Here is a 17,309-nt window from a genome sequence, read left to right as displayed (position 1 = left end):
GACAGGCCCAGTAATTACAGAGACATTACCCCTAAACCAAAGCATCAGCAGAATATGACAGTTTAAAGGCCTTTGTACCACAGATGTCTGCCTTTTAGGATGCCAAAATGCCATTCGAAAAAAAGCAGTAGTTTCACAATCTTCAGTCCTCGTTTTGACTGTGCCTGTCCGAGTCCTGGTCTGAATCGTCCAGTTCGTCAGCGGAGTCGCTCAAGGGTGGGTAGGGTCTGGGTTGGTCCAGGTTGACGTACGTGACCTTCAGATTGATGTAATGCTCCCCTTCCAGGCCGGACAGGATCTGCTGCACCTCCGTCACCAGGCTGTGAACGGAGGGCCTGTGGTCGGGCTCTGGGTCCCAGCACGTCAGCATCAGGGAGTATCTGAAATGAAAGGTGGAAATGTATCTGATTTTTGAATTTTTGACATGAATTATTCCAATTGCATTCATTTCTGTCTCTTTTTCATGAAGATATATAGCTTTCAAACCTGGCCGTCATCACAGTTATTTCTGTTTTATGTAGTCAATTTCCCATGTTGAATCTATCTGGTTAATGTAGAAGAAATGGAACAAATAGGAGCCTTCCATTGGATTAATACCAAAATAATGCTGTCGGTGCATTTTGTGTGAATAACAACGCACAACTACAAAACTGGTTCCACTTCTTGAGGCAGGAGCGGCCATACGTGCCCGGCTAGATTATCTCTGTGTCAACTCAATTGCTAAACATTGACCTCGTCCCACAGCTCTGTAGCCTTCACTGATTACAAGAGATAGCAGCCATTCTGTTAAAATAATACCAACTCACTCTGGCCCCAGTAGTGAAGACTGATATGCAACGAAACCGCTATTACTTACAGTGTATCAGGGCAGAACTGGGGCTGGGGAAGCCTTCGACCCTTTAACAGGTAATGTGTGATATCATAGGGGTCCACATCTGGATATGGGCTGGCACCTCTGGTCAACAACTCCCACATCAGGATGCCATACGACCACTGCAACACAAAAATGGAATGGAAAGATGAATGTTTTAGCCAGGTTTTAGTTTGAAAGTCAGGCTTTGCTGAGACCTGTGTACAACGCATTAGTCTAAACGAGTTGTGACGAAAGCATGGATTATAACTTCACTGTTTTGCATCGTGATAAAACAAGTTTCCGAGCAGAGTCCATCTTCCCTCCTAGGTTTGTTACAACGGGGCTCATGGCATGGGTTAAAGAGCCCGGCTCAAAACGAGTGCCATTAGTTAATCATGCCAAAACTCACCACGTCAGATTTGGTTGTAAACTTTTGCGTCTGCAGACTTTCAATGGCCATCCACTTCACTGGTAACTTCACCCTCTTGTGATCCTGAATACTGTAGTACTCTTTATCATAGATGTCTCTTGCCATGCCAAAATCAGCAACTTTTACCGTGAAGGTTTCATCCAGCCTGGACATTAAAGATATAATACAAACAAACGTAAAACGCTAAAAGAGAAGTGTGTAACGTGATCCTCACTTACATGCAATTACGTGCAGCTAGGTCTCTGTGAACAAACTTCCTTTGGGCCAAATACTCCATGCCTTTTGCCACTTGTAAGCCAAACCCAATCAGATCTTTCACCGTTGGATTCTGTAAAAGGAAAATGAATAAGACTCATTTTGGAACGATATGAAAAGTGACCCCATGTTCAGTACACAGTGTATTCCTCCTCACCCTTTTCTCTGAGCGGATGAAGTGACGCACATCTCCATGCTTCATATACGGCAGCACCACCAGGGGGAGCCCTTCCTTCGGCAGCATAATGCCCAGCAGAGACAGGATGTTGGGGTGATGGAAGGCTTTCATTATAATGCCCTCCCTGAGGAACTGGTCCACTTCTCTGGGATCTGAAATTCCTAATCAAACAATAAGCAGACAGCATTACACAGATATGAACTATTGCAACTGCTTCAGATCAGATACAAGGATACATACTGTTGAGCGATTTCACAGCGCAGTGTGTCTCCTGCTTGTTGCTGTCAATCAAATACCCATGATAGACTGTGCCAAAGTGTCCTGGGTTCAAAAGAAAAGCAGAAATGTATGAATTAAACGATTAGCTATAAGATTGATTCGGTATTGTGATATTAGCTTGTTGCACGATGTGGCTATGCTAGTGCCTGGACTTCCTGTCTGTATTCATTTCCTATGGAGATTAGCTCAGACCCACTGGAATATTTTCTAAACATTACTGGGTGGACAGTGAGTTCCTGGTAGATGATCACTTGTGTTCAAAACTTGATGTAGGATGTAGCGTGTTCAGAGGAGACACCTGCGTTCATAAAAGGCAGGCAGTTTGTTTTGAAGCTAAAGGCAAACGTGCTACAAAAAAATTATAAAAATAAACACCTATGTAAGGATAGACAAGACCAGGGGTGCCCAAACTTTTTGCCTCCGAGGGCCAAAGTTCAAAAGTGCCTGTGAGTCGCGGGCCAAACACGGCGATGTCAAGCACAAAAACACATATAACTGCAAATTATAAAGTTACTTTATTTGATTTGGCCTACATTTGCATTCGATTCTATCTATGCAAATAACATGCTATATTAAAACAAATGGTAACTATGGCAAAAGCCTAATTTTAGTAAAAGAAAATCAACAATTGTAGCAATTTAGTGCAAAAACAAAATACCTGTATCTACAGAAACCTACAGTAACTTAACCTCATTCGTTAACTAAAAAAAAAAGCCACATTAGATTATTTTGAAAGTGTCAGTTCAGCATCAATTCTTTTATAAGTTAGTTTTAAACATGTACTGTTGTTGACAACAACCTTTGCAATAAAAGTTGGAAAACTGTGAAAGTTGATGCTGGGATTGATAAATACCAAGACACCACAACTGTGTTTCCCTAACTTTGCGAAAGGAGTGAAATAGCGCCTCCTATTTGACGCTGGTGGTCAAAAAGTGTACTGCATCCATATTTACCATTGAGAATGAATGGAAGAGAGTTAGTATTAACCACACACAGCGCAAAAGTAGGTCACTCTCTGACGGGCCAACATAATTGTTTCGGCGCGGGCCCCACTTTGGGCACCCCTGGACAAGACGATTGTTTACATGCAGATTAGTTCGTATTTTTGGCACTATTTCAAATTGTATAATGCATGAAATTAATGGTAGCCTTTAGCTTCAAAACAAAGTCATTGAGATTTATAAACAGAGACGACTCCTCCACTGAAATATTTACATCTTACATCAACTCATTAACATGCAGTAAGTGATTATCTACCAGGAACTCACTGTCCATCACAGAATCTATTCACCTTATTCCGGAAGTTCACGTGGGCGCCACCATGAATTGACCCCGCCCCTTTTGTCCTATCAGTTAACATGGGATTGGAGTCCACATAAAACCAGTTACTACACAAAAACAAAGCCGTTTTTAGGCCGCGCAGAGAAACGGTGCAGTGTTGACATGTTGGTGACATTTTACACAAATCAATCGACTAAACATCAGATTTGAGCAGCGAACATTTGGCCTCCTTCTCCGTTTAAATGAACGGGCTTTGCGCTCGACCAGAAGTGTCAATACAACAGAAGTGCAGAGACAAGGCAAAAAGAGGCAAAAGTGGGTGGGGCGGAATAAGGTGAATAGGGATTATGATTATTCAAATGGGTCTAAGCCAAAGGCCGACCGACCGTTTTTTCTAAGGCTGATGCCGATATTTTGGGATGTTAATTGGCAGATGCTGATATTTTTGACCGATATTAGTTGTTGTTAGCATTAGCATATTGTTACTAGCCACAGCATTTTGCTCGGTGATCAAAAATACAATAGTGGAGGTTAAAACTAACTCAGCGATTGAATTCTCCAGATTCTGCACTTCAAAATGACATACATGTCCATATTGACAACAAACTTGAAGCTAGCCAATTTTCATTGCAATGTTTCTCACCTCCCCTGAGGCCTAGGGAGTTGTGGGAGGGCTTGTTTTAAAGCCCTGACTTTGCTCTTTCCGATGCACACAACGGAAAGTCTCTATCATTTTCGGTCCCAGAGGTCGGCCTCTAGTCTAAGCTAATCTTAATAGAAATCAATACAGACAGGAAGTGCTGGCGCCTACAACTCCAGCTCAGAGGACCTAGCATAGCCAAATGATTGATAAGCAGCCCCATAGTTGAATTGTGGCTATTGCGTCCTGTTGGGTGTCGGCCCATTAGTCCGACAACCCATTAGTCCTAAGTATTTTCATCCCCCTACATGTTCCAGCCATGTCCTAATATGTAGAATGTGCTCAGACCTATTCACCACAACTGCCTCTAAAATCCTGCACTGTCACTCAAAAAGGTGTTCATTCGGGTCCAAAGTGACGTCTTAATATAAAAGCTGCAGTTGCGTATAAGACCTAAGGTGGCAGTAGTGAGTATAAAATGACTAACTTGCATCAACCCCCTTGAAGTAGGGGTTGAAAAATTAAATTAGGTTCAGGCAAAAGTCCACTGACCTTAAGGTTAGAGACAGTGGTTGAATGGCTCTATAATCCACAACACAACTGGGTTAGAGATATCGGACTAATGGCACCTCTACTCAATGGTAAATTTTCGGAATAATGAACCTCACAGGTAATCACTAACTGGGACGATTGGGAAGATGATTTTGCCCCTTCACAGCACAAAACTCATGGTTTCATTCCTGGACCGTGTGGAGCTTTCTGTGTGGAGTTTACATGTCACTTGAGAGCCCTCCACAAAGGAAATAATCTCTTATTCAGTTTAGCGGCCCTTATGCTGTGCCTGAGCATTCATGAGCAAGCAGTATCACTTGGTAGAGCGAATGTTACATTTATTTATACAGCACAGATACAAATGTCCCAAAGCGCTGCACAAAACGGTGAATAACAGGAAGTTAGAACATGCCGAACTCAGCATGTGCTAAAAGCCAGTGCAAAAGAAATGGTTGCTCTCATGTTAATTTTAAGCTGCATAGAATTATAGCATGAAGTATTGCCACACACCTTTGCCGATGATCTGGTCGGTCTCCACTCTGAGCATCTCTGCCGGAATGAGCACGTCTTTGACTTCGTCCAGCAACTCAGAGCTCAGACTGATCATAGAGATGTTGTCCCGCGGATTCAGAGGAGCGGCCAGGTGATCGTAGCTCGCGGCGTACAATAAACCCTGGAATGCCATCCCGGATCCGGACGTCTGACTGGACAGGTCCACTGCAACACAGGGAGAACATTATTTCAGCTGTCAAGTCTTGACGTTTGAGAGGTTAGTCATTCCTGTTAGCAAATGGTGAAAAGAAGCAGAAATACCTCGTCTGTAGTCACCTGTTGGGGAGAAATCATTGTTGCTGCCCATTCGGCTCCGGGAAATCATTGTCGACAAGCGATTCTCAAATTTAGCTAAAATCATAGCAATGCAATATATATTACAAGGCAGTTATGAAAAGTAACTCAAACTGAAATCAGAATTAAGTTCAACATTACCTCTCTTTTTCTTTCTCAAATGGATCATCACGGCTAATGCGAGGCCAGCGCCCATGGCCAAAGCAGCAACTATTCCCAGAACAACACCTGCGATCACTGTGCTGTTATTTCCTTCACTGATGAGCACAGTCCCAACGTCAAATGCCTCCCCATTCACAAACACCTGCAGGGCAATGACGGTGTGAATAGTTTTCAGACAATGCACATGTGTGGATAATGTTCAGTTTGATTCAAAAGATAAATACACTGTGTAAAGGGTCAAACTGGATGTGACGGTGCTTTCATTCATTCATAAGATACCACTTACAACAGTTTCAACAGTGCAATTGCAATGCTCCTCATTGGTGATGCCCCATAGTTGTAACTGCATTTAGAGTGTACTGTTGATCTTACATTGACTGGCAGCCCCTCGGTGGGAATTATAACTCCTTTGGGAATCCTGCAGGTCAGCTCATTGGACAGAACCTGGACGTGACAGTCCACTCCTCCAATAGTCATAATGATCTTCATACAGGTGTTCAACTTGTGGTGCTACAAGGAAGAAACAAGCATAACCATCATAACCACATGCATACATATCGCGATAACATTTTTATTCTTTTGCAATATATTGTGCAGCAATTTCAATACTGTGGAAAATTTCAGAAACATAACTTAAAAAGATAGATAAAAGATAGATAAATAACATGCAGGTGAGTTAATAAGTGTTAAAATTTTACCACTGAGCCACACATCATACTATAAACAGATTCTTTGATTCATCACAAAGTGTTTCTTAGATTTAGTTTTTCCAATCCATAGAACTGTACCTAGTTGTCATAGAAAGTGAAGTTAAGAACGTACATGTAGTGAAACCTCTGTGTCTCCTGGTTTTAGTGATAGCACGTGGTCGTCGGTCTCAAAGGGGATGACTTTGGCGTCCGGGTGATAATCGAAACGGCCGCTCCAGAGGTCACTCTTCCTGTCCATGTGAACAGACAGCTCTCCCGAGTCAGACTTATGCTGCACCAAATCCTCAGGAAACACAGGGGCGCTGCACTCCATATGAGAGGCATTCACTGGACCACTGCACTCCTGCAATAAGCACAGAGCAATAATATATATCCTGTCTGATGTCACTTACAACAGCCATGAGTCAATTGTATAGTTTAGTTCAAATTCATTGTCATATAGAAGGTTCATTCTGCTGACAAATATTTCTGGTTCTTTTAGATTTTTGTGTTGGATTTCCATTTTCATTATCTAAATTAGTAAGTAATTAATATTCAGAATAGGTTCATGTCATGTGGCTTATACTCAACTAAAAATAACCCATAAGCTGAATAAAAAAAAACATACTTGTCGAAGAATAAAGGGTTTTTGCAGAGAAGGGTTCAGCGACTTGTACTGGACGACTGTTTTGTGAGCGGAGGTCAGGTTCAGGCCTGTGATCCACAGTTTGGACCCACTATTGAACACAGATTTAATAGACAAATCATACACATCAGTGGCAAAATGAAAACTAATTAAAACAGTTATGTTGCTTGGCGCTTTCAAGCCTCTCAAGGCTGGCATACAACAAAAGTGAAAAACCAGAGATTTAAAACAGAGTAAAACTTGTTGAGACAGATATGGCTTTAAAGGTGCGTCAGTGTCGGAGGTCAAGAGGGAGAAGTCGTGGGTCTGGGGGACAAAGCGGCAGAAAGTTAACTCCCTGTGGTGACCAGTCGGGTACAGGGTGGGGGCGCAGCTGAGTGGAGAGAACAAGTAGGAGTGGTAATAATAAAATAGTTCAGACAGGTATAGAGGGGCGTGGTTTATTATTATTTGTTTCTTTATTTGGATCCCCCATTACCTAGTCTTCTTGGGGTTCTGATAAGGCTGTGGATGTCTTTGAACATGAAGAGCAGAATTTTGTATTGAGAGTGATATGCAAATGCTCCAGATAATAGGAAACCTACCTTTTGAAACTGCAGCGAGGAAGTACGGACGTTATGGACGGATTTATCCTGTAGTCAAACTGTTTGGATGAATTCACTTTGAACTGATCAATGAGCACTTTCACTGGGACTTTTCCAACAGCCGACACTGCCGCCGTTTGGCACATGATCAAAGACTTGGACTCAGTTTCATCCTTTGCACTGAAGTTAAAAATAATCAACACTCATTACTGTACATTTGTGTTTCTAAAAACTACTCATGCTTAAACACAAGTGCGTTGCAAAGGAGCTTGCACAAGGACACAGCACAAGGACACAGTACGCATTGTCGGTAATGAGGATGGAACTACCATCCTTTACTGTACATCAGCAATCCAAATGAAACAATGTTTGACATGATAATGAAATGATATATTTACCTTTTGATGTCACAAGGCTTGTCTCCAAAAATAACTTGCTTGTTTCCACAATTCAAATGGCTGCCTCTCAGCGTAACCAGAGTCCCTCCAAACATGGGCCCATAGTTTGGTGTGACTTCAGTTAATGTTGGAACCTGTTTACAGAAAGTACATTTATGTGGATTTTACATATGAAAATGTAATATCGTTTCATACTGAACTCTCTTCTCACCACAAAAGAGAAGCCCGACGTTTGAGTTTGGCCTTGGATGGAGTAACGCATCGGCCCTGACTCCTCCCGCACATGGAGAGTAATGTTTACGTTACTCTTAGGGCTGTGTTTGTGGATCTTGCATACCAGTCTGTTTTATGGACCAAAAGGACACTAATGAGTCAAGACAAGGTGGTGACAACTGTGCAGGAGTTGTTTTAGTAAAGAGATAAAGTTAAAAAAGCTATGAACATTTATGATTTTCCAATCAAAACAGATTTCAAAATAAGTCAACAGGCTGTGGTTTAGGAGTTGAATTAGATTAGAACTTAAAGACACCACAGTCAGATGACTTCATCTCAAAGAGAAGTCACTCTTTGAAGGGCAGTTAAAGATGGCCAAAAAGCTTTTTAAGAAGTTCCAGTTAAATAACCTAACTCATTCTAAATAGGGGAAGGAAGTATGGTAGAAGGAATGCTAAAACTAAAGGCCAAAGGCAAGACTATGAGTGGGAACTTCCCTTGACAGCACAGTAATAACATGGTAAGAGGATGGCATAGTAACATTAAAATCAAAGAAATTACAATAATTACCAGTACTATGGTTATTACACTTTTAGATACCATGTTTACTGTGCCGTAAAGGTAAAGTGCTAGCTAAAAAAAAGTCTTTTGAGGAAAAAAAAGATAATCTACAAACCTCGATGACATTTTAAAAACCTTAGAAACAGCGTGTGAAAGTGTCTATGACTTTATAATGTACTACTCACTGTGTACTGCTGCTATTTAAAGGCACTACGATGCAGGGGCTGAGCCCCACAGTGATGATATGTGTTTGGTCGGTGATGCTCAGAGGTGTTTGGGTCAGAAAGTCCAATCCACACAGTGTCAGTTCTGTCTCCCCACCAGCAGGGGCCACTTTGGGGTAAAACTGTAAGAAAAAAACAAAATGAAACAAAAGCCTCTCACACACAGTAGTGTTTCAAAGTGCATTGGATTTATATCGTGTTTTTTGAATGAGTGGCGAGAACCTCAAAGCAAAATGGTCCCAGGTGAGAGACTCTGGGACTCTGATGGGCTTTACTGTGTGAAGTATTACCTGTTTTTGGATGGGCTTAATCTAGTGATGCACCGATCCGATAATGATATCGGATATTGGAGCTGATCCTGGAAAAAATATGGTATTGGACACCAATTCCAAATATCCGATACTGAACCAATTTCGGCTCTCACCGTTTTAAAAACACAGCTTTCACCAGCTAAATCTCAGTGAAAGTTGCTGTCAATTGCTGAGTTAGTTTTACATGGCGCAAACTTATTTTCGATCGCTGTAGCATGCTAATGCTAACATCAACTAATCAAAGCGGGGCAGGGAACTATTACTTAAAGTAATTAAATAATATTGGCCACTGTTGAAAATCTCAGTTTTGGATTTTAGATCACTTTGTCATGTAGCCAAGGGTATTTAGTGAAGAAAAGTCCAGTGAACATTGTTTCATGCTACATTACATTACAGTTCATCAGTAGAAAACCCCTTGGTTTGTAATATTTAATTTGCAAGGTACGACATAGGGCTTTGCCAGAATGATTTGATTCATTTTTGATTCAGTCAATTTTACTTGAATATGGAAGACATTCTAGAACTAGTGCTGCAAACAGTAGAAACTAACTCTAACTTGTGCATTGCTAAAATATGAATATTTACATTAAGAACTGAACACAGTGCAGTTACATTAATCATGTACTTTTTATTCAAATGTATCTGTTGGTAAATACTCAAACATCTACTAGTACCATTATCAATATCGGTAGCAATAAAGCTGGATCTGTGCATCTCTAGTTTCCTCTAGTCACTCCAGCTTCTCTCATCCTGCAGATGTAGAGTCAACAAGTCCTGACCAATGACCAGCTCGGGGCACAACTGAGCTACTGTGTGCTACATGGCAGTATTTGTATTGCTGGGTTGCAGGTGACATCACAGCATTCTAAAGGCCTATACTATTATATAGAGGAAAAATTATTTTGTTTTTGAGGAAATTTTTGGTCTTGTACAGAGAGATCTTGGACCCAGTGGTTGATATTAAAGATCATTTTTTAAATTCATATATTTTCTTTTTAGCTACGACTCGTGAAAGTGTAATGTTATTAATAGGAAAAACTGGCTCCTGCCCCCCGCTGGGTCCAATGACATCATCACATTCTAGAACCTGCAACCCAGCAATTAGGTGTGTTCTTCCTAAAGAGAGTTATCTAAGGCAGTAATCAATTATCACTGTGCAGCTTTGCTTTATAAACCGCTGTAACTAAGAGTGCCATAAAAGAGGACCTACCTGAGTGATGATGGGTGGGCATGTGTCTTTGCTCCACTGTGAGCTGCACTCGTGTTGTCGTGAGCAGACTCCTGAACACCAGCCACAGTTCATAAAGACAGGAGCCATCAGACACTTTGAACAAGTGACAAAGTGGGCACAGCCGGGGCCAATGGAGGGAACCTTGAACAACTGCACATACAAAACAGACATAATATAACAGTTTGTTTATTGATCAAATAGGACTATAATACTATGGGTTGAATTTGTGTTTTAGATATACATTTTTCACCGGTAAAGAGAAGAGTGCACATTATTTAATCATCCTGCCATGGTTCATTTAATATTACATTTTCATAAATTGCCACCAATGTCAAAATGACACACAATGTAGGGAAATGCTGTGAAGTGATGACAGCTTTGTACATGGGAGCGAAAGCAAACGCTGACTGTAACAAATGTATGTCTTTGAAGAATTCAGAAAGTACCTTGTTTCCAACTACAAACAGAAGGGAGTCCTCTGCCACAGCTGCAGTCCTTGAGACCTGAGTCTCTCCCAGAGAATAGTTTGCGTAAACTGTGGGACTGGTCAATGTCAGAATAATCTGAAACACAAACACAGGCTGCATCACAAGATCTGTTTAATCACACAGGCAACAAGCAAAGGTTTTTTAGAAGTGTCAAAGATGTGGGTTAAATTAATCTAACTGTACTTTATTATCAATTCTTCTTCACTTATGCAAAAATACAACAGTAACGGAGCAATATCAAATACACAATGGGGGGCAGTAGAGGAAGGGGAGAGTTCAGCTTCCTAGCAGCCGGGTGGATGTTCGTCAGTTGGATCTGTCTCTGACCCGAGACTCTGCAGTCTGCTCCATGGGCCAGGACTGAAGAAGCTGTGACGAGTGTGGCATCTCCCACTGAAATGACCCAGTCCATGGGAAAGCCAGTCAAATGGGCCCTGTCCAGATCATTGTTGAGCCAATAACACAGTCCTCAAAAAAATATGATGTGCTCTACAAATAAGGCGTGCGGATTAGCTACTGGTCTGGCTCAGATATCTCCTCTGTTTCTATCCTCGGTTTTCTGTCACAAAATCTTTTAATGAAGCACTTTGTTTGCATTTCAAACTGTCATTTTGCTAAATCAAGTCAAGCAAAGACTGTGAATTTCTAGTTCACAAAGACTTGAAAACATCCTAGAGGAACATCTTTATTTAAATAGCGCCTTTCACAGACAGAGTCACAAAGCGCTTTACATGAGACAATTGTACATTTACTCCATACACGGTGGTGGTAAGCGCTGTCGTGACTGCACACATCTGCGTCCTCCGGTCCCTCTGACCACCACCATACATTCACTCACACACACACACGTCATTCATCCTGGCCTATTGTACATGTTTTTAGTGGTAGGGGAAACCGGAGTACCCGGAGGAAACCGACGCAGACACGGGGAGAACATGCAAACTCCACACAGAAAGGCCCCGTCCAGGTGGGAATCGAACCCTGGACCTTCTAGCTGTGAAGCGAGAGCGCTAACCGCTGCGCTACCGTGCCACAATCCTAAAACATTTAGATATACAAAAAACAAGACCACCAACGCGACGCCATGTTAAAATTCTACAATAATAGAATGATATTCTGACCTGCAAAATTCTTCCGTCAGATGTGCCAAAGTGTCCCAGAGTGAGTTGTTCGTGCGTGGTGATGAGAACAGCTGTGAACAGGACGTCCCGCATATCACTGTTAAACACATCCAGTCTGTAAAACGGCTGCGCCACCATTGTAGGCATTAAATGGCAGGTAGTATTATCAGCGTTCTGGAAAATAAATTAAGAATAATAAAAACTCTGCTTTTAGACATTATAACAAGTAACATGTGCAAGCAACATGTTCCTACTTTTAAAGCAGCCAAAAGGATTGTAATTCATTTACAACGGAAGTGTGGGCCTCCAGTCATGTCAACACGCTGTGAACAGGGCCATAAAACTACAGTCACTACGGCTTCAATGGGTTTACTTAAAAGTCTCATCTCTACAGACATCAGAGGCTATACAGCAGGCTCTCTGTACAATACATTTCATGCAGTGGGTGTATGTTTTGAAATTGCATGACTCAACCTGTGAATACCTTTCCTAGAGATTGGTGGGCTCCATGAATAATGTTTGTATTGTTGTTTTTTTTCATCATGAATGTCTCAAATAATATAATATCCTGGAGATAAGAACACAACTGCTAAGCTACGACAACAAAAACGAGAAGAAAAATCGGTTTAAACTGAAGCATGTATTTGTAACATTGAAAACCAGGCTGAAAACTGTGTTGGTCTAACTATGTGTGGGAAAATAGTGACATGACTCATCTCATTTAAAATGTTGATATAACAAAACAGAACGTGGTAAAGTTAAGGTAAACATTCCAGTGCACAGTAATGGGAGTCCTGCCTCAGCATGCCCCTGTCCCATCTGAAACTCCCCAGCCCGTTTCATCCTTGCACTCAAAATAGTTAATATAACAGATTATGCAAACATAACCTTTAGTACATTTTAATATACACTTTTTTTCCCCTCTGCATTATTCATTCTTTTTTTTTTTACCCTGGATTTAAAAGTATTGACATTTAAATTGACTGTATAGCGCTTTGGATATGACAAAGTTGACATTAAAGCTACAAACAACTGCATAAGGCTTTTAACACGGCCTCAGCTGTGCATATACTGCATACAAACTTGAACACCAGCTCATTTCCTCTCTCTCTTCTCCCAGGCTCTGATATGCTTTTTTGGCCCATCTCTGGCCTCTGTTTGAATTCCTTGGCTTTATCAGTAGGATTTATTACTGGTATTTGCGAGCACACATTTCTGGAGGTGTGTGTAGCCCACGAGAGCTCAAAGGACACAGTCTGTGCGTGCAGTTCAAGGAAGAGACACACCTCTGTAATATTTGACCCTGAAGTTAATGGCAAACTTACAGTATATGCAGTTTTATCATAGAGCAGACACACTGGATTTTAACCGATTAACCCTATGCTGGTGAATTAATTTCAGCAAAATGATTTAAGTAGAATTGGACTGAAACTGTTAAATGGTGCCTTTACTACAGGTGAGTGTTCTGAGTCACGTGCCCCTCCCGGGTTGGTGAACACTCATGCACACCCTGATCACTCTTTATCCTAATCCACTTGTGTTCTGGGTACCACCGTTGCCAATGTCTCATTATTGAAATGTTCCAATTAGCAAGAAACAGAATATAATGTCACACCAACTAAAATACTTGAATGGTAAGTAATCCCATAGCAAATGGATGGGAAATGCAATATATCCTTAATTACACATAATGACTGAATGTGAAAGTGAATGTTGTGTTAGACCTGTAATTAGCTTTAGTCAATGTATCACAACTCAAACCCAAAGCAACAAGCTCAGAACAGTGAATGAACACTCACTTCATGGGGGCAGTTTTCACATGTCTGGAAGTGGCACAGTCCCCTGGACAGCTGCTCGCTGCTCCTGGAGCAGCAAGTGGACACTCCCTTCTCTATGGCTTGATTCACTTGTTTTAGAGAGAAGACACACAGCATAGAGTCTCTATTGGTCTGTCCCCTCTCATTAACTTGTGCAAACACCCCAAACAGCACTTTTTCCTCCTTATCCAAACCCAACTCCTTAGCCAGCTCCTCTCCAATTTGGCCGTAGTAGGCAGCTTGCAGTCCATTGTACACCACTTCCCTTGTGGTTTCTCTTCTTCTCCGTTTCGGGTCATAATGACATCCGATCACGATCTCTCGATACATCGACACCTCATGGACATCGATCGGCAGACGACCGAGGTGCGTTTGGAAAGGCGACTTGTTTTTTGATGGATCTTCCCTTTGCAACGACAGAAAGTAGACAAACTCCTTAGTGGCAAAGCTGTAGATGTAATCAATTTTATACAGATGCCTTAGCTGGGGAAGCACTGTCTCACTCATAACTAACTCAAAACCATCTTCAGTCGAATATGGTCTCAAAACAGAAATAGACCTTCTTGGATACTTTTCCGTCACTCTTTCATTGACTGTATTTGCCACATAGAAATAAGCGGTGGCAGTTTGTTGGACAATAGTCAGTGTTGTCCCAAGCGGACTGGCAACGCAGTCCGGACAATGTGACGGAGTGTTTTGAGATTTTTTGAAGAGACACATGGGCTTATTCTGCGGAAATGCATAGTCAATAATGTAACAAATCCCATGTTGAGTACTCCCACAGACGTACAAATACGTAAGAAAAGATTCATCAATGAGCAGAACTTCATTGTCAGTGTCCACTTGTTCCTCTGAGTCGATTTCAATGTCACACAGGTTGCACGTCTGACACTCCGGACTCCCGATAGGACCAGTCTTCACCTCCCAAATTCTCTGCAAGTCACTATCAATGCCTTCAATGACATTTTGGGATCCAAGATAAATGTGCTTTAGTTCTGTGTCTACAACTATATTTTGAATGGGCTTTTCTGTTTGGTAGTAAGAGAGGTTTGGATAGTTTATGTTGAAATCCTCCAGTGGGCGCACGGCATGGGGACATGGGTGCTGTCCCAGGGCACTTTGTAATATCCATAGTGTAATCCATAATACGGTGGCCCACTCGATCATCTCCAAGCCAGTCAACAGGGTGTGTGTTAATGTTACCTACGAGAAACTGTCTTCGTTGAAAACATTATGGACAATCAGCACGGACTGTGGAGAAAACACAAGAGACGTGTGAGAAAAATGGATCTGTTTTAAAACTAGATATAGACCAAATGAAGGTAATTCAAAGCCTGCAGGTAAATGGGCTCAGCAAAGATCCTCATGGGGGGAAAAAATCGTTCATTGTTGCGTAATGTTATTGAGTCCTGGGGCGAGACGATTCAAATATCTTTCCTGTAGGCCATGTTTATGAAAAATGTGACCCTTCATCTACCACAAATGTCCTACAACTACATTATTATTATCAAATGCTACACTTGGCACCAAACTTGACATTCAAACTCCCCATTGCATGCATCCTGCCACAAGAATGCTGGCTTTCACCAAATGTACCTGAAGTATTAAGCTTTTTGCCACAGACTTTGGTGTGTGCAAGTGTGAGGAGTACAGATGGCTTAAAAGCTTAGGATTGAAATAAGTTATTGAAAGTGAGATAAAAATCTGGGGGCAAGACGGGACCTGTTGAAGTCCGTGGAGTAACTATGGAAATGTTCAGGTACTAAGAGAATGAGGAAGCCCTAAGTAAACACACATGTTTACTACGGTCTGTGGGCGCAGATCACGCGCGGGCTGATTAGACTTACAAGTGTGTTCATTTGTAGGGGGGAAAATGATGAAGTGATAAAGGTGCGTAAAGGGTTTGATAAATCTATAAAGCAAGAGTGCGATCATCATTAAAGATTTGATACAATGTAATAACAACAAAAAAAGTTCCCTTCGTTTTAAAGAGACAAGTAAACGCGCCATAAAAGTCTTTTCACGTCCATTCTAATCTATTCTCAAACGTTTGACAAAAATCCGAAGACTCACCTGAAGCGCGCCGAGGGACTCCCACTGGCACAGATTACGCACTGACACGCACCGCACAGCGTCAAGTTTGCGACCACATGTTCACCGGATATTGTTGCGGATTGGTTTTCATAATAAAGGCACAATGATGATTTCATTGTGGGATGTCGGCTACACTTCACTTTTAATGGAAAATGTTTCGTTTCCTTGATTGTTTATCAAGTTGTTTATGGAATAGCTCCAAACCTAGTAAAATGGATAATATGGACAAAGATCCCACAAAACACAGTATTGAACGAGGGCAATGGGGATTTGTTACAACTATTTACTTTCGAGCAGACTGTGCAAAGTAATTTAACATGGGCTACTCTAACTCAGGCCCACATGGCAAAAGGCTTCTTTCTGTCCTTTACGGGTCAGGATTGTGAATGTGACGGTAGTTTTATTTTGACTCCGGAAGTTGCGCGTGCTCTCGTGTAGTCAGTCGGACACTTGACCGCACTTGACACCCTGGTATCCTCTGCGCGAGCCGCGCCTGCAACAAGGAAGTAAGAAAGAGGAAAAGTTGCGACATTTATTCTTGAACGTCGTCCAAAAATATCTCTGTGGTTTCCTCTCGAAAAGCTAAATCACGATTCCGCAACAAACTATCTGTGATTTGTAAGTCGGTGGTCGGAAACTCTCATCTTTTAATATTACGGGGAAAAGCCTCTGTTTGCCAAAAGTGTGTCGCTTTAAAATGAAGAAGCAAAAACTATGGCAGGAATGTCCTGGTCCTGGTTCAGCATCATCAATAATCCTGTGGTGGCGCTTGTGGCGCTCTTTCCCTAAAAAAAAAAAAAAGTTAAACTTTTACTTATAATTCAAAGGTCAAGACGACGTTGAGTAATTTATGATGTGGCTACCAGACAGTATTGCAACATTTACGAGATTTTGTGGGGAAAGGATATGGTGTGTCATTTGAAACCTGCTTGAAAATGGTTACAATTTCAACAGAGCTCTGATTTGTTTTGCTCTTAACCTTACAGAGTTTGTATTTACATATCCACTTTTCTCAGTCAGCTCCTTCAGCAGAGGTGGGGAAACTAAAGCCTGGGGGCCAAAGGAGCAGCTTGATCAGCACAGATCAGTTCTGAGGGGGAAAAACACCACTAAACCGGCACCAAGTTCAAGCTGAATCTACATCACAATCCCAAGCTTCTGTTGGACGAGAAGTGTACAAGAAGTGTACAATACGCACAAACCAGCAGGGATCAAACATCTTATGAGTGGACTGGTGTCTCTACCAACTGCTACTGTTCCCTAGAATGGAACAAAATGCAGGACAAAAGAATTCAAATGCATTAGTCTTAAATAGCTCTTTTCCAGATGACCCATGTCGCTTTATAATTTTGTGCATCAGTCATTCGCTCACGCCATATTTGGTGATGGTCAGCTACAAATGTAGCCACAGCTGCCCAGGGGTAGATTGATGGACCACCACCAACAACTCACTTAC

At 41.7% G+C, this 17,309-nt stretch overlaps 1 protein-coding gene across 1 annotated transcript; it reads right to left on the bottom strand.

The window, feature by feature from the left end:
• Window positions 1-125: 125 nt before the first annotated feature.
• On the bottom strand, window positions 126-15,893 carry LOC306979341 (macrophage-stimulating protein receptor-like). The gene is made up of 21 exons (XM_079578232.1): window positions 15,833-15,893; window positions 13,742-15,010; window positions 11,943-12,116; window positions 10,780-10,896; window positions 10,313-10,483; window positions 8,753-8,913; window positions 8,005-8,134; window positions 7,794-7,927; window positions 7,396-7,575; window positions 6,794-6,902; window positions 6,299-6,529; window positions 5,849-5,986; window positions 5,456-5,618; window positions 5,282-5,371; window positions 4,979-5,185; window positions 1,957-2,037; window positions 1,696-1,877; window positions 1,502-1,611; window positions 1,263-1,428; window positions 857-993; window positions 126-380 (listed from the first exon to the last, which is right to left on the bottom strand). Exons 2-21 carry the CDS (start codon window positions 14,924-14,926, stop codon window positions 143-145), a joined length of 4,104 nt encoding a protein of 1,367 aa, XP_079434358.1. The 5' UTR covers window positions 14,927-15,010; window positions 15,833-15,893; the 3' UTR covers window positions 126-142.
• Window positions 15,894-17,309: the final 1,416 nt, after the last annotated feature.

The sequence above is a fragment of the Gobius niger genome (genome assembly GCF_951799975.1).
Source record: "Gobius niger genome assembly, chromosome: 20".
NCBI classification, from domain to species: domain Eukaryota; kingdom Metazoa; phylum Chordata; class Actinopteri; order Gobiiformes; family Gobiidae; genus Gobius; species Gobius niger.
The sequence above is the reverse complement of the archived record's forward strand: the minus strand, read 5'-3'. Positions and strand labels throughout refer to the sequence as shown.

Excerpts from the sequence above, each read along its gene's own strand:
- LOC306979341 (XM_079578232.1), bottom strand. The coding sequence starts at position 14,926 with ATGATCGAGTGGGCCACCGTATTATGGATTACACTATGGATATTACAA. Across the intron at positions 2,038-4,978 it reads CGACCAGATCATCGGCAAAG|GACACTTTGGCACAGTCTAT; the intron begins GTGTGTGGCAAT and ends TTTTGAACCCAG. Across the intron at positions 1,429-1,501 it reads CTAGCTGCACGTAATTGCAT|GCTGGATGAAACCTTCACGG; the intron begins GTAAGTGAGGAT and ends TTTAATGTCCAG.